The 18033-nt window shown below is 39.9% G+C and overlaps 1 protein-coding gene across 8 annotated transcripts in view; it reads right to left on the bottom strand.

Annotated features, from left to right (window-relative positions):
• Positions 1 to 18033, bottom strand: part of WNK2 (WNK lysine deficient protein kinase 2) — a 124777-nt gene that overhangs the window by 23356 nt on the left and 83388 nt on the right. For 6 of the 8 annotated variants that reach the window (XM_064454276.1, XM_064454270.1, XM_064454271.1 and 3 more), the window contains 13 exons: positions 16120 to 16169; positions 13540 to 13705; positions 13344 to 13460; positions 13013 to 13180; positions 12764 to 12809; positions 11451 to 11567; positions 9916 to 10997; positions 8434 to 8506; positions 6789 to 6844; positions 6026 to 6711; positions 4564 to 4778; positions 2335 to 2550; positions 1277 to 1375 (listed from right to left, as the gene is read on the bottom strand). In XM_064454276.1, the coding sequence (XP_064310346.1) occupies positions 1277 to 1375; positions 2335 to 2550; positions 4564 to 4778; positions 6026 to 6711; positions 6789 to 6844; positions 8434 to 8506; positions 9916 to 10997; positions 11451 to 11567; positions 12764 to 12809; positions 13013 to 13180; positions 13344 to 13460; positions 13540 to 13705; positions 16120 to 16169 (3091 nt within the window). The remainder of the gene's footprint in view (positions 1 to 1276; positions 1376 to 2334; positions 2551 to 4563; positions 4779 to 6025; positions 6712 to 6788; positions 6845 to 8433; positions 8507 to 9915; positions 10998 to 11450; positions 11568 to 12763; positions 12810 to 13012; positions 13181 to 13343; positions 13461 to 13539; positions 13706 to 16119; positions 16170 to 18033) is intronic. The other 2 variants (XM_064454274.1, XM_064454275.1) reach the window with 2 other exon arrangements.

Below are 18033 nucleotides of genomic sequence, written 5' to 3'. Positions count from 1 at the left end.
TACGAGGAGCGTATTTGAGTAGTCTTGTGCCTTTGATCTGCACCACTTGGATAATGATGAGCAATGTAGAACTCCAATGGGAGATCTGATATTAATGCAGATGAACAGTTAACCATTTTCTCAAGAACATTATTAGCCTTCCTAATGTTTTATGTAAGTGGCCTATAGTACCTGTTCAGCACAACATATCTTTATTGTACAAGCAAAATCTGGTTGCCTAAAAAGCAGCATATATGATTGGATAAAAAGGTCTTTTTTTTTTTAATTAAGTAGCTTGATGTCATTTGGTTGAATTGCCAATTACTTTAGAAGTCATACAAATAGGGTACAAATAGCAGGTGCGCAATTACTTGAAACAAAAAATACTGGATCCTAGCAATGCATTTCAAAGTATCATCTGAAAATCCGATATTGCTTTTTACTTATTTATGTTTTGATGAACTGCTAATTTGACTTCATCTCTGAGGTCACATAAGGTCATAAGAAAATAAACTGAGTGAAGTGCTTCAGCCAGATCAGCTTACACAAAAAATGTTGATGGTACTCTCCCTTGGAATAACCAGATCTTCCTGCTGCTTACGAGTATGTTAAAAAGTTGCTCACTTAAAGTAATTAAAGTGAATGCATGGGGAAAAGCCCACCTATAAAACAGATTTTGGAAGAACTAGCTGGAGCACTATTGTCTCAGCATTTCCACATGCAAAGAGCGGGGAAAAAAATTAAAGAAAATAGAGTGGATATAAACAGTACTGTATATCGTGTTAATACAGCCCTTGTATTGAAGTTATACCCTTCAGTGACCTTCTAGTTTTGTATCAGCTTGCTACATGCATGTCTTCATAGTCCAAACATGTGTGAAAGAGACCATTCGTCTACAGAAGGATGGATTTCTTTTTGTTGTCGCTGGAACCGGGACAGCAGACATGTATATTTGCCACATTGCAAATAAAATTACTTCAACATAAATCACAAAGTACAAAAGCTTTGATAAGTCCAGGGTAAAATTTACCATAAAGCTATATAATAAATGATGAGATCTTCCACACATGCTTTTGGTGCCCAGGCACGAGCCAAAAGCAGTGCAAAAAAAGCTTTCATATGAAAAATTAATATAAATAAGGTGTGTTCATGATGATTACTTGAAAGAAAGATGAAAAAGAAAGAAAAGATGGTTCAGAAAAAGGGGCATCCTGCCAAACATATTAGAGAGATGGAATTGGAAAAGGGGGTAAAAGAAAGATGGGCTGTGATAAAATACAAAAGAACAAATACAAACAGATGGACAAAGACACAGGTCCACTGAGGAATCTGGTACGAGGTTTGCTACTAGATTTATAGGTCACTCTCTCAGACGTTTGGTGGAAAACCGTCCAGCCTGCAAATGAATATAAAGGGAAGAAAACAAAGACACTTATAAAGTACAAGTAGCTGTGATCAGATGTCCTATACCATCAGTCAAATCAGCTTTGTTAGTTAAACATCCACATCTCCATTTTAACTTTGCCAAAGAGGAGTAAGTTAATTGACCATACACAAAGGATGCAATAACAGCAGAAGAGAACAGATAGATATTTTGTAGATTAGTTTGGCAGGATGTGCAATGAGAGGAAGGTATTTTAATCATCATTATAACTTCCAATATGCATGGCAACAAGATCAGTCAAAGCCTATGGAGGTGTGCAATACACAGAAGTATCAGGTTGGGACTGGGGAACACAGCCAATCCACAGTCATTTAGCTGGGACTTCAAAGGCATGCACAAATTTAACACCTTAGATAAAGGAAGCATAACTTGGTTCTCTGGTTTTGGTTTTCCTTTATTTTTTTCCTTTTCTTTTTTTCTCCTTTTCTTCCTTGCTTCTCCCCCCACCCCCAACATATTTTGGTAGTTTCCAGTGAGGAACTCTGGGTCTACCAGTATCAAGGAGCTAAAAACAAAGCCCAAAATGAACCACAGGAGACTATCTCTTATCCTTTTATATCTTTTTCGCTTTCCTCTTTTTTCTCAGAAATCTGTAATGCAGACTCCAGAAAAGGTGTCAGTATAAAGCCACTGATGGCAAAATTAAAAGGTATTTCTCTCCTAAAAATTAGCATGCCTTCTTGAGTGTTAACTCTTAACACTTGGTAAGATACTTTAACTTTTGTTATTCTGACAACACTGCAATGATCTTTTTAAAGATAAGCCAGTAATTTGGATTGTCAAAGGTTCAAGTTCCTATATCACTAGAAATGAAATCCAGTCCTAAAAATTTCAAGCATAAGGGAGGGGAACTAATTTTAGCATGTGCTGCAAGACATGCTGAACAGCTGGTATGAAAAAAAAAAAATCACCTTGGCCAGAGCTTGCATTCACGTCACCTCCTTCGGGGCCTAAGCCAGAGCAGATGTCAGAAGACAAAGAGGCTTTGACAGAGCACGGCTGCTGTGTCTGAACAGCCTTTCCAAAGGTGGCTGATGCAGGGGAAGTTACTGCTGCAGCTTCAGGAGATCCAGGCTGAGTTTTAGTTGTTTCTTTGTGGGGTAAGTCTTTAGAGTCTGAAAGATTACCTGAAAGAGCAAACAAAATATATGCAATGAAAAATGCTAGGAAACCACTGAATAAAAAGCCATGCCTAAAAATATTCATTACTTTGCCACCAAGAGGAACAGTGCTTTACAATTCTGAAGCACTGTATGAAGCACAGACTTTACGGGTAGCCTGCACCAGAAAATAATCTACATATACGATCGCTCATCCAGTTTTTCCAAGAAGCTTACAGAGTAGGTTTGATTTTTAGTTTCTTTTCTGCATTTTTCAGAAAGGCTGGAGTCAGGACCTCACAAGCAGCACCGCTGAAATAGAGAGCGAGCTGCAGAAGTGCCTAAGTAGGAGGTGGAACGCACAGAACAACAAGAGCGAAACATGTAGGTTTGCTCTCAAATGTGAAAGGTAAAAGTAAGCAAATAGAGAGAAATAAAGAGTTGCTACAAAGACATGAAGAACTTTATTTATAGCTGTCTTTTTATAGTGCTACACGGATATCTCTGGTAAAGAGGTTTTACCACCAGAATACCATTGTAACTATTTGTTACGTGGACTTATCAGCAAAACTGTCTAACAGTGGGAACGACAATTACATCAATAACCAGTAGAAACTGCCTGCTCTTCATCCCTGAGAAAGGACCTAGGAAGGCCAAAAGTAAGGAATCTACACAGTCAAGGATGAGAAGATTCAGGCAGGAATACAGATTCTCAAGATAATGTGAACTTTACACAATGCCTCAAAAAACTGGAAAATAACACAGAAGAAATGCGTGAAGGAAAGCATGCACCAAAGTAGCAGTCTGAGAATATCTCTGTTCTCTAACTGCAAGTGACCAAAAAAAAAAAAGACAAGAAGGAAACAAAAGGAGAATAGGGACATACGTAGAAATAAACTTAAATTCTTTGGACTAGGGTAGCACACTGATATGAGCCAAGATTCATGAGTGGAGACAGATGTGGGGTTTGTGAATAGACAGAGGGAAAAATGGCTAGAGAACAACCCAAGAATAAACTGGAAAGTGAATGGACCAAGGATAACGGACATTCAGATTATCTCATCACAAGGAAAGGAAGTAAAACCTATGCATGTCAGCCAAGCAGCAGCTAAAGAGGTATAAAGCATTGAACATTGCTTCAGTTCCTGTAGGCAAGAATAATGAGATTCAAGCTGGACTGCAGAATATCTTGCCTCTGAATATCTTTGCTTTTCCTATATCAGTTGAAATCCTTAATGAAAAGCAGAAACCTCCAAAACACTCTGTCTCAAATTAAGATTGGTGCAGTGAAATTTGAAGTGGACCTACGATGCAGTGACTTTGAAAATGAGAGCTACCAGGTTTGAAATACAGGGTTAATGTTGGAAGTGCTGCTGCTCCTCTAAATAACAGCATGAATTAGTTGAAGAAATATTATTCATGTTCTATTCTACATTTTAATGAAGAAATAGGTACTCGGGTATATCAACATTTCCCAGTTGAATTATACCTTTATACTTTTCAAAGAGATAACGACTCAAGACTGTACTACTGTTTGAAAAATCCCAAACTCTTTCAGATGGTCAAAGCATCCATCACAGTTTTATAACTGTTTTTACTTCCCATCTTTTGCGGGAGCAAATGCAATCCAATCTTTTCTATATGGCATCTTGTAGGAAAAAATAAACAACAACGAGATACAGCACATAACCACTAGAGGATAACAGCACCTAAGAAGTGAATATAAACATCAGTAAGTTGCATTTGGAGAAAGGATGAGAAAACATAGCCAGGCTGTATTCCAAATTAAAGGGGAATATTGTTTCTCTGCCAAGCATTGTAACCAATGCAGAAAAGGTATGTATGGTTCAGCACTGGGCAGCTGTAATAAGCCTGTCCCAAAGGAAGCCCACTTCAAAAACAGTTTGCAGTATGCAAATTTGAGTCACAGTATTAAAACCAAGAAAAATTCAGTGTCTTTCCTGCAGTCCATGCAATTACACAGCAGAACCACAACCAACACAAACGACAGGCATATGGAAAGGAACCTAGTGTACATACTTGTGCTTGATGTTCCACTCCTGAGCTGCTGGACCAGAGGGTTTAACAGTTTTCCGCCTTTCAGTTTATTTTTGCTGGTTCTTCGGCGACGGCTGCTTGGTGGGGCTGAGTGAAGGAACCCCAGGTTGGGAGGAAGGGGTTTCCCTAACCGAATATACAGTGCCTCTATCTCATTCTTCTGCTGAGTCTGAAGTTCAGCAATTTCTTTCATATGCCTAAACATAAGAAATACAGAACTCTGCTAGTGATGTATTTGATAAAGCACCACATCTTGATGGCATAATTAGTTTTTAAAAAAGAAACAAAACAGTCTTTGGTTATAAAACAATCAACTGCTCATCTAAGAGTATGTGAAGTTATAACAATCTACCTGGCAAATATGGTGACTGACTTCTCAAATATTCATTTATAGGATGGGATCCTAGACAGCTAAAAAGCTTTTCAGCATCCTCAGCAAAAACAACTGAGTTTGACATGAGGTCTGACAGCAACTGCAAACTATTCCAGAATTTATCTTTTCAAACCAGTGTCTTCAAAAAAAGTTAACTCTCAAGGCATATACATCAATTTGAAGGAGTTCAACATGAAGAGAAATAGAAGTGCTTCCCATAAAAACACCATTAGCACATGAATCATTACCTTATTTATAATGCAGATTTCATGATGCCATAAAGTCAGGATAAAAGATTTGTATTACTGTCGTTCTGTTTTGAAAAAGATGCATCATCTGTATTCAGTAAAACCATTATACCTTGAGATAAAGTTTAACATATTGGTTAAACTAACATATAATGCTAGTTTTACCCACCACCTGCCAGGAAAGAAAGAAAATGTTCAAATTTAAAGAAGCTAGCTCTCAGGACTGGCAGCATGAGAGACTCCTGCCAGGCTCACCCAGCCTCCTGCCAAGACTGGACCAATTACTTGATGAGAGATCTGATGGGAGGTGAAGCAACGGGCTCATCTGCCTAATAGATACAAGGTCATCTACTGTAAAAGCAAGTCTGGTAATAGTGATGGGTCCGTAGACCTGATGGTCTAAATCACTCTTATGGGGAAGAGCATGAAGAGAACACGATGGCACTGGTCTATGCAAGCATCCAGGTTACTTCCAGGCCACCTTAAATAGTGTCCACATGGGACCCTACTATGACATACAAGTGCTATTGTTTGCTACTATATCAACATATCTTTTCCACAAGGAAACTAGGTGTCACAGCAGACATGTTTTGGCATTTTAAAAAGTTGTTATTGAATTATTCTTCTAAACGGAATTGACAAAGTGATGCACAAAAAGATGCAGTATGACATTTGGGGGAAGGTCCCAGTGATGTTTAATTTGCCCAGAACCAGTTCACTCGTTACAGCTACGAAAAACCATGCATTTGCTCATCACGTGCAGAGATTCTGCCTAGAGTTCTTAACACAAGCTTCCCTAGCATTGTTTGCAAACCTGACATACTTTTCTCTCAGGTTCTGCAATTCTTTCTTCATATCTGCATCTTCAAATTCTGAGTCATTGTCACTGCTCACGTAGGATGACTGTGAGTGGAAAGATGTTATGTTGATGGTAGGAATTTTTGTTCCTTGCCCATTTGGTGAATCAAGGCCTAGTGAGCTAGCTTTGCCAGATCTTTGCAGAAAAGCAGCTGCTTTTTTAATTAAGTCAGTGGCTGCACTACTGCTTGGGGGGGACAGTTGGACAGCAGCAGCTGACTGAAGATGGAAAGGCTCATCAGCAGAATCACTCGAACCCTGGTCACAGAGGACATCGACAGAAGAGGCTGTCTGCACCCGTCGGACAGCTGTCTTCAGATCAGGACTTGAAGGTAGCTCATCCAAATAGACATCTGGGGGTGCCGAGAACCTTAAGCAGTGTGGTGCCGTTAAAGTTAATTCATCCTGCGTGCTGATTACTGAAAACCTGCCAATAGTTTTGGCTGGTGTACTGCTATCATGAATTTCAGCCTGTTTTCCATAGGAACCAGAGTCTAGAGAGTCATCCCTTTGAAGGTTATTTATCACCCCATCTGCTGTAGATATCTGTGTTACATTATCTGTGTGTGCAGACGAAGTCACAGTCTTTGCTTTCTCGTTCCTTTTAGAAGTTTCCATCTGTTTAGTTATGCTTGATGATGTAGGTGCAACCTGGACAAAATAATGGAGATTAATTTTGAAAGTAACTGTAAAAATCAAGCATAAAACTGCTCCTAGATTCTGGTTACCTGAAGGAGGCCTTTTGTTGTAGTAGCAGGAGCTGAAGTGAAGCTTGCAGCTGAACCTGTTTTACAAGTTTGAAAAAAAATATATATTCATGTCTGGAATGCTTTAGTCTGATAAAAACCAACGTGTTTATTGTGATAAACTGAAACATCAAGTGTAGCACTGAAGAATAATTTAAATATCCAATCTTTGTAATGCAGGAGCTATAATACAGGAGGCACTACCGATGACAATATACAATATCTGCAGGTAGGCGCTTTCTATTGATTTGGGGAATTCTATTGATTTGGGGAATTCAAGTAGTAATAGGAGTGTGGAATTTCATTAGTTGGAAATTTTTAAGGAGAAAATCAGAAGAGGAATGAAATCTGCATGGTATGTTGGGCCGCCATTACTATGGTGTTCTTGATTTCTCAGAAAAGTAATTGCACTTGGCTATTCATGCATACAAAATGCTGCAGTTGACCACAGATGGACTGGTATTTCACACCTTTCATTTGACAGATACTGACACCAACAATTAAAAGTCCCTGAAAAGAAGTTAAACGCACATTGCTGAAAGTGGAAATTTTCAACTCAAAAGATGGTTACTCAGACAACAGAAGCAAGCAAGAAGCAAAATATTACTGGCTGTAATCAAGATGGAACTATTTCACAACCCAGACACTGGTTTTGAAATTAAACCAATAAACACAAGCTTTTCAGAAAGCTGCTTTCTTATGGCGCATTGTATAGAGTGTGCATAAGGCAAAACTCTGTCACTTCATATTTCTGAAATGGTGAAATACATCACTGCTTGATGGTGTCTAAGATACATTAATTTTACTACACATGGCTACATTCCACTTGCATACTCTCTTTTCTTTGTCTGTAGCGAGACAGATGAATGCAGGCTACTCAGTTTTCCCCTCTCACACTGACCTAAAAGCAGTGGCCAATCTACACCCACCAGGATAAGAATGATCTACATTGTTGCACAAACCTGGGAGCCAGCTTTGCCATGACAATCTCAAAAAAAAAAGTATATTATAAGCCCTCCCCAACCCCACCCAAGACAGCAGGAGCAGTTTTGAGTTCCTCAGCCCTTAAAAATTCCCATGACTTGCAAGACAGGTAAATGGAGCATGATAAATATCCGGTTTCTTACTATGGCTACTACTATGTTATTATAAAAAGTGCCGTTGTATCTACAAGTACCTGAAGAAAAGCACTCTTTAGTAGTTCTCTAGGGTACTTCCCTTGAAAATCTTACAGGCTTCCCCCCCAGAGGGGCTACCCTCATTCATGTTATTTTTGTCAACATGTTTTTATGAAACCCAGGAAATCCGAGGGACTTTGTTTGGACTTTTTAAGGGCACTGGAAATTTATTATTTGGAATGTAGCCTTCCATGTGAGTACCACACCGCAGGCATGTATTACATATTTATGGTTTAAAATAAGCCTGCCTGCAAGGCAGTTTCTTTCTAGGAAGCTTGATAGAAGTGAGATGTTTAACATTAGTTATATTACAACAGGATCAGAAATGCCTTGTGCTGGGCGGTGCTCTGCAGTTAACCAGAAGGGTGAGCAACAAGCGGACACTGGAGAAGAGGACCATGCACTTGATTAGATGCGTCACTGCCATTCATCACTGAAAGGAGCATTACCTTTTCTGCTTGCTGACCCACCTCTTGCTTCTGAGGAATGAGCACTGATGCCAATGACCTCTGACTTTTCAAACTTTCAGTTAAAAGAAAAAAGAAAAAGAATTTCAGTCTCATGCACAAAGCAGAAAGGCAATGCATTCTCCCTTCCCCCTCTCTCCCTCTCTGCTCTCACACTATTGTGGAATATTACACTACTTTGTAGTGTCTGTGGAGGTGGCCTTCTAGCTTTTCTTTCAACTCCTCCATTTTTTTTTCCTCCCTTGGAAGACAAAAAACCCAGTGGCAGTGTCACAGAGGGAACTGCAGCCTAAGTTATTAAAAAACTGGGACGGAATTATATATATCAGTTTGGGGTTTTGTTTCGGTTTGCTTTTCCAGACTGTACATTCTTCATCAGTATGTCTGTCTTCAGAAATTGTATGTCTCTCTTTTCTTACCGGCACAGATTTTAACAGGACAAATTCAAGTTACTGGAGAGACATAACACCTTTCATAGAGAGAGAATTTTATCTGCTGTAGAGAGTCATTTATCATTATAAACAATATGTGCTAAAGAGTTACTCAAGTGCAGCCGTCTTTCCTGTAACATACAGCATCTTTCAAGCAGTTGATACAGTTCATCCAGCTGGCACTACAAAGAACAGCCTCATCCTTGCTAATGGTGATGTAATTATCTCCAGAAATGCTACTTTTCAAGTAAAATATACACTGATCTTCCAGCAGAAAGTGCTGCAAATCTGTTGAATTTCATAAACTCAGGATTTTATCTGAAAGAACACAAGGCAGGTGCACAATCAAAATGTTGAGTTATTTAACCCAGACCACCTGCTCCAGATTTCTTTAGATGCTTCCCAGTGAAGTCTTGCTCTGCCAAGTTCAGGAAAAGACGAAAGAAACCATTACTGGAAGCAGAGCAAGCTTCTACCTACAGAGTGTCTTCCTTTAGCTACAGAACTTGAACAAAGCTACAGTTCCTGAAGTGTTTATTTTATTCAGACTGACTTGAAAGGCAGGCATTATAAAAACTGACATTAGTTTGTATTTTAAAAAATTCCTATTGAAGCATGATTGTCTTAATCAGAATTTGAATGATTATACACCTTCATGTGTTTTACATTCTTAAACTACAATAAAAATTATCACATTTCTGTCTGCTTTAGAAACAGGACACGAGAGGAGGAGAATGAGTTAAGATATTATACTGCTTTTAAACCCAAAGGAAAAGTTAGGCTTTCTCTAACAAGCATTTATCTAAAATGAGTCAGAACGCATCTGACAGTAAAAACTTCAGAGAACTTTCACATTGGAAAGCAGTCAACCGACAAAAGGTAATATACCCAGGAGCAGAAACATAAAATGTTTAGAGAACCAAGAAATCTATACATGTCCTACCACAGGCTCATTGGTTCTGAGCTCTGCTTTGGTGGTGTCCCCAACAGCTGGATTTGGGGGTATAAACGGCAGAGTCATTGCTGGACTAACCAGTATCGGGTAGGGTGAGATCTCAGATGGTATGAGTGGCTCTGACTGGGCCTCAGCAGCAGCTTTCACCTCCTGGCCAGTATCTGCAATGCTATGGCCTGGCTCTCTCAAATCCAACGTCAATGTGGAAACTTGGTCTTCAGGAAGATGTGGCAAGTTAAATTCATTGTCACCCTGTTCTAATGGGACAGAGGTGTCTGGAGTCCCTGCTGATGCAGAAGAAGTAGGAACATATTCCTGGTAAAGTAAATTGCGCAATTTCTCATCAAGGCTTTTTATTGTGTTGTCAACAAAGTCCACCCTGGGTGGTCCCTCTCCATCAGACTCAGCGGTGCTTGGCTGCTGCTGTTGCAGCAGACTGATTCCTGCGCAGGCTACAGGCTGCACCTGGGACAGCATCACATGCTGCTGGGATGCAGCCACTGGTACCTGAGTAGGGCTCTGGAGCTGAGACCCTGCCAGACTGAGAGGATCGGATGCAGCAGCTGCAGGGAACGCTTGGTTCATGAAAGGATGCTGCACCATACCAGTCTGGCTGGCCTCTGGCAGGTGAGGCACCTGTGCCGCAGGCTGCCGTTCCAAAACAATGGCATCCGGGAGCACAGGGAGCGGGCAGAGCTCTGCCACCTTTGCAGGAGCTGCCGGGACTGACCTGTGTGGCCCAACACTGCAACAGGCTATCTCTACATCAGGGACACAGGTGCCCTCGTCAGCCTGCAGCTGCAGGTGCTGAGGAACAAGGAGAGCATCAGAACACTCCTCCAGCAAGGCAGCATGTGGGGCAGGAGCACCTGGCTGAGCAGGCATCACTGACTTCAGTGGAGAATACTCCAGCTGACCTCCATTAGCAGCCACCTGCTCTAGAATATTTGGAGCAGACCCCAGTAGTGCTGGAGCTGAAAACTCTGCCTGGCTCGGTAAACTGGCAGAAGATGCTGCAGCAGGAACTTGTGCCAAAGATGGAGAGGCTCCAATGGGGCTGTCACATACACCTGCTTGTAGGGGAAGCTGCTGACCAGCTAAGACAACAGGTGGATCCGTCACCACAGAGCTCACTTGCTGATCATCCATCTGCTCCAGGTCTAGAAAGCATAAAAACATCAGGTTAACTTTAAGCTGCACAGAATGAAAGTTACTGCAAAACTTCCTGGTTAGCTGCAGTGATAACCACATGTAGCCATAACCCATTAGTGCGTCCTGTCAGAAAATAACTGTTATACCAGTCAAATCAGAACCTAAAATTATACATTTTAGAAAGATATTTCACTGAAAAGACACTGCTTATTAAACAGCAGTGGCTAGAGCTTCAGCTACTTTATAGTGTAAGGCAGAGTTAAAATACTGAGGCTGTCCTAAAATTAAAATATTCCTGATTTCATTCAATACCAGAAACACACTTAAAATGTATGACTTAAAATTCATCGTTTTCTTCCTCCAACTAAATGAAATGAAACAATCACAACTAAGTCAGGTGAGAATAGAAATGACAAGGCAACTTCAGAAAAGAAAACATTTTCTTTAAAGTTTGTAACTACCTGGAGCTTCAGATTGCTGTGTACTCTGAGGCACCGGTGGAGAAAATTCTGGTGCATCAGTAGTAGGATTTTCCACAACAGGGCATATAATAAACCACCTTTTTCCAGTATGTAAAACTAGAGATGAAAAGAAAGTAAAGAGTAAACACAATAGTTTCCATTCATTCCAGATCATCCGTCAAAACCTAGTCTTAACTTCCATGTTTAGAAAGAAAATCAGAACTTCTACAAGTATTAGCTAAGATTAAATCAACAACTCCTAATTTGATTCTCATTACTTCTGGAAGGGAGATGATGATGCCTCCTGATTCTGCCACATACTTTACGTTATTTGAAAATTTATTTTCAATTGTTCATACTTTTAGAAGGGTAATAGTTATGTACATGAAAATTTTATTAATGGTACTGTGAACAGTTTTCTCACAATGAAAAATTTGTTAATTTTGTAAAGTTTATCCAGCTTACCTTTTCCATGTTGGAAGTTTTCTAACTAATATTTCCTTCCGCATCTTATCTCAAAGCCTGGCATATGTAAATGGAAAACCAGAACTATACACACTTTCTCACTTTCATTAGTAGATATATAAATGTTATGTTAAAAAAGGTATACTGAGAAAATTATATGACATTTACAGGAAAAAAAAATTAACCAGATCTTCTGAGTACCAAGTCTAGTTTGGAGGATTACCCAGTTTCTGCACTTGTCAGAGAAGTCCTAAATTATCCTTCTTCCCCTGTCAGCATGGAGCAAATACACAGCACCAGGTGCAGTAACAAGAATTTTGGAAACAGTGCTTCCTTCAGCAGGTTTCATTTTTCCCACCAGCATACACTTACAGAGAGAATCAAGGGCCATTTCCCCTTCCTGTTCCATTTATCTGTACAACCCATAAGATGCAATGGCGTTCAGAGGGCCAAGATTGCCCCTGTAATATCAATGTAGCTGAAAACTTACAGGTTAGAAATGTCAATTAAATTACCAATGCAAACATAATCTTTTAGCTTTCTCTTCCAAATGCAGTCATTGTTGTGGAAAGAGTATGCTTGCCCATACCTTCTTGACTGTTCTACCACTGATTATCAGCTTGTGTACTTCACGGCTTCCCTACACACCCCCAGATGTTAGATTCATCCAGGGTAGCCCTGTGATCTTCCAGGTTGCCACAGCAGGGACCACTGTTATACCCATATTTCTAGATACATTTCCAACCACCAGTAACTGGTGGATTTCCTCCTGAATGTAGCAAACTTCTGCATAAGCTCATCACTGCCTTAGACCTTGAGATTAAGATTGTATTCAAAGGCACATTTACCATTTTGTTGATAGACAGGTGTCTTCAATTGAGACTGCCGCTTCTCCTGTTAAAAAAACAAAACCAAAACAATAGAACTAGCTGTCTTGTATCAATGCAAGAGGAGCATCATTCTAAGGAGCACTCACTATAAGCATTATTTTTCTACCTAGGAAACTTTTTATTTAACACAGGATGTAAATTAATTTACAATAACTGGCTGTTAAGAAAAAGGAATCAAACTAGAAATTTTTATTTAACATTTCTTACCTCATTCATTTCCAGTCTATCAGTGTCTTGTTGGGGACTCGTTCCCTGATCAGAACTTCGTTCTCCTTCTGTATCTTCACTGAGCATATCTTCTGCTTTATCAATAATATCTTTCATTTGCTCAATAAATGTCTCTTTTTCACTCTGCAATATGAATTCATTCTCTACCTATAAGGCCACATCAAAATAAAGAGGAAAACAGTAAGGTTTTGATTAATGCCCTGTACCACAGCCTCCAGAAAGCTTGGTCAACAAGCACATGTGAGAATAAGTTGGCTGCAGCAACTTGGTGCCTCAAAAGACTGCAGGCAGCTGCGTCACCAAGTCTTACCATATAAGTAGCAATTTCCTCTGGTGCATCACCATCCAAATCAAACTTAAAAGTCACCATTTTGTGATTGTGTGTTTCAAGTTGGCACTCCACCATCTTATCTCCCGTGTTACAGACCTGCAGGGAAAGATTAACAACATCATTTCTGGCACACCCAAAGGAATCCTAAAGTTGCCCTCAAAGAGATTGTACTTGCGTTTAATATGGTCAGTTTTGGTCTGCTTGACTTCTCCTGGCGTGAACGAGCACGTGTAGATTTTTTATGTTTCTTTGAAGACTTTCCTTCTTGTTTTCCACTTCCTATTGCTCCTTCAAAGCTGTCACTCATCTCTTTACCCGAAGCAACATCTGGACTCATGTAGCTTTGTAAGAGAAAAAGAAAAACCCCAAAATAAAACCACCACCCCCCACACTATAGTTATGCCTAGATAAGATACACAACAAAGACTGCAAAAAGAGTGCACATTTGCATTCTTTTGGCCCAAACTGAGCCCGCTACTCAGAGATGCTCAGAACCTGAAGAGACTGATGCAAATCAGGCATGTTCTCTGGCTATCACACCTAACAGGAAATGATCTATTAACATTTCTGCCAATATCAAAGGCAAGTCCCATCACTCTTAATATATCACTAATCCCCCATATCCCTTCACTTCAGGGATCCTTACAGTCCCTCTCTGAACTGCACATGTTCCTCTTCTTCTAAGGTCCAGTCTTCTCAACTCCTGCCAGTCCACATACACAGCAGAAGGTCTAAACCGAGTCAGTTTATGTTTGCCGGAGATGAAGGTAAAGCATGTGAAGTCAGTACAGCAACCTGTAAGAGACTGCCTCTCCTCTCTCTGCAGATCTCAAGAACCAGAAAGAAGGTTTTTACGCCACAATATCCCAGACAACCAGTTAGCAACAGTATATTATTTTTAGCAGCCAAAACAGTAGCTGCTAACAACCGTATTGTAATATGACACGTACAGAAAACATCAGCATGCAAATAATTTGCAGGAAGTTTTCAGTGGTTCATAAAAACCATGTCAGGAAGGAACCTTGTAAAGGCCATTTGGCCTATCTATTACCTCAAGGTATGATCAGCTCTAAGCCAGTCCTCACAGAGTTTTGTGTAAATTGATCTTACAAAGCTCCTATGAGATTTCATAACCTTCCAGGGCAATTTATTCCTGCATTCAATTAGCCATACAGGCATAAAGGAATTTAAGTCTAACTATGGATGCCTCGCTTAAATTTAAGGTCGTCTTGTTCTGCATGAGTTGCACAGACAGCTTATTTCTACTCTCTTTGCAGCCGCCTTGTACACGTAACTCATACATTAGGAAAGTGAACACATTTTGTGCACAGGAAATACTCCATATCTTTGCTGCAACTGCCAGCCATTTGATTCACGTGCCATTACCCTCCACTCTACAAAAGCACAACTCAACTCCAGTGCTGTTACCTATGCACCTGGAAAGTATGGGACCTCTCTCTACGACTACGAGATGTGTGCTGACACAGACTCTCCATGCTGCTGCAGTCGCAACTGTCAGCTTCTCAAACACAATTCTGGAACAGGCAAATCAGAATTCAATAGATGACTGAAAATTTGATGTGCCTTTCTACAACAGATTAGATAGACAAAATGAACTCATAGAACTAACCTAGTCACAGAAAATTAGATTTCGCTTTCCATGCAGTATTTAAAAACAGCAAATTCTTGGGAAAAAAGGTTCCATTCTAAGGTTGTGGGGTCGCATTGACTTGTGTCAGGCTAACTTTTTTGGTGGGGTAGAACGAAATCAGTAAGAGAGAGGCATCTTAAAAGTTCATAAACTTAACTCGTCTATTCAGGAGACTAGAAAAGGGTCACTAAAATCCTAACCCCAAAGCTTTATAATCAATACAGACAAAGTTGATCCTGGCTCCTGCAATAGGCAAGGCATTCAGCTGCCTATGAACACACACTGTTCGTATCTACCTTATCCATATCCAAACACTGAAAAAACTGGCTTCCTGCTGGTGCTGAAGCAGGAGCTGTAGGACTGGAGCAGCAGATGTCTGGGGAGGGGAGTCCTGCCCAAGAAGCAGCAGCCACTGCCCCCAGTCAGCACCTCTCCAGTCCAGCAGCTAGCCTTCCTTTCCAGGGCTCTTCCTCACTGCTGGTTCCAAACCTTGCTATTTCCCCTTGTGCTTCTGCGTACAGAAACAGGCAGATGAGGGCTGGCAAAAATTGAAATTTGCTTTCTCTTCTGAGTAGTGCTGAGCTGGCTCTGGGGGTTATTTATCATTAGTTCTGTAATTAGTATTACTTGTCTTGAGTGTGACCTCAACATACAGTAACATTACCCACAACATACCCGGGGAAGGATCATTACAGAAGGTGATACAGGCATACCTAGTCTGAAGAGGGAATAAACTATACTCAATTATACTAGTGTGGCATGTCTTTATACAGATTCAACAGCATCCAAACCAGGGACTGTACCACTTCAGTTATTTTAAACAAAAAAAGGTTACATGCTGAAATGAAAGCTGTTGTACATACATCAAAGCTAGAAAGCAGCACTAAAGAATTAAAAGAGTCAGAGGAGCCGGAATAGGCACACTGCACACAAAATATCTGCAGCTTTCTCCCTAGACTTGCACCCTTCCACCTCCTGGTCAGCTCCTGCTACTCTTCTCAGCCAAGGCAAAGGCCAAGCATTTGGCTTAGCCTTGTAAAGAGAGAGAGGAAAACAGCCTCCAGAAATAAAACATTTCCTATGCCAAAGAGATTATAATGATACCTTTCACAGCTCTGTGACAGAGTTTGAAGTTTGTCCTGTATTGCCTGCTCCTAAAATGTAAGAAAAAGGAATTTAAGTTAATGCATTATATTGGCAGATGAAACACACCATTAAGAAAGCTTTGCTGTTGAGACAAGTAATCCTACACCATTCTGTTTAACCAATTCTTGGAACTCAGTGTCCCATTGTACCCTCCCAACATTACTTCTGTCTAAAGCATCAATATCTGTGCACAACCACTTTTTAAGACAGAGCCACTAATCTGCTAGTCCCCTTCTGCTGTCTCTGAAGCAGAAGAGGTGGTAAAAGAAACAAAACAGTTCTCACCACAATGGAAAAATTTGATTGCAGGACAAATCCACATCAGCACCTACTTTTTTTTTTAATGGGTATAAAGTATAAGCTAATTTGCTTCGTTGCTTTGTATAGTTTCCTGAAATATGTTAAGTATTTTCATTGTATTTCACTTATTGTGAAAATTTGAGGAACTTACAAATAAAAGATGAAAATTCATCATTTAAAAATAGCACACTCATATCTTGTCCTCTTTCTCTCTACGCAATAGAAATTGTCCCTAAAAGGTTCCCTCTTCACAGGTTGCAATGCTAGGACAGACATCGATAATGTTATTTTTGCATCAGGTAGACCTGTTTTCACAGAATTTGTGATGATGATGCTACTGGCCCTACTGAAACAAACTTACCATACATATACGCAGACACAAACACACCTGTGCATGTATATAATTGTATTATATACACACACCCCAAATATATATAATTATATATATTTATGAAGATATTTTTATATATATATACAAACATACACCTACAAAATCCTTCCACAGACACACAGCTAGAAACAAGCCCCTTGACTGTCATCACTACATCTCAATGCCAAAGCAATTGGCAGACTGGAGTTAAAATCTTAGTGGTTTACCAGTCACTCCCACCCATTGCTTATAATGCCACACATATGCCATGCCAAGCTTGAATGAAGTTTCAATAAAACTGCAAAATTAATGAACACTGAGAACACAGGCATAATGTATCTAAATTTTAGTAATGCGCTTGATCAAGTACCTTACAAAATCTCATTTGCCTGATCAGTTTGGATTGGTTCAGATTTAAGTACTGCCACACATTTAAACAAAAGATAAGGGATAAAAGCGTTATGGCAGAGTAGCAACAAAATGCTGTGTTTCAAATATATACAGATATGAAACTCCTCTTACACTGTAGAAAACCTCAGCAATATATGTCATAAAATCAGTATGTTGAGCCTGTTGATCAGTTTGACCATCCTATGATACTGGCTTGATTTCTTAATTGAACAAGAGAAGGGAGTTAACTTACAGATGAAATATGAGAACAAGCTTAGCTAAACAGTGGTTAAATGTTCCTAGGGATATGATAAAATTTCAGGACAGACATATGCCTTGGTGGGCACAGATTTCTCAGGTAACACAGGACAACTTGTATCCCCCATATCACACTGCACAATAACCATGAAGGTTATTCGTATTTCCAGAATCTCTAATGGGATGGACCCTACATTGAAGGCCATAGCTTTGACATCAGCATTGAACCTGACATGAGTTGTGCATACAGAAACAAGGCAGTTGGAGGAATACCTTGAGTAAGGAATATGCCTGACACAGCCAGGCTTTATTGGGGAATTCTGCAAGTAAAGCACTATAAACTGGTTCTACCATTTCTGCTATACCTAACCTAGAGGATACAGAAATTCACATGGAAACATCCTGCATCACAGCATAAATATTTATTTGACAAGAATTAGACTGCCACTAGAAGGACAGGGAAAATGGGGAACTAGAATCTCATTTTAGTGTTAGCAGCATCCTTACTGAACATCATCTGGAAGAGGAGTTAAGCTGTACTTCCAATGAAATTT

This window comes from Phalacrocorax carbo, chromosome 6 (genome assembly GCF_963921805.1).
Source record: "Phalacrocorax carbo chromosome 6, bPhaCar2.1, whole genome shotgun sequence".
In the NCBI taxonomy this organism is placed as follows: domain Eukaryota; kingdom Metazoa; phylum Chordata; class Aves; order Suliformes; family Phalacrocoracidae; genus Phalacrocorax; species Phalacrocorax carbo.
This window is presented reverse-complemented; position numbering and strand designations above follow the sequence as displayed.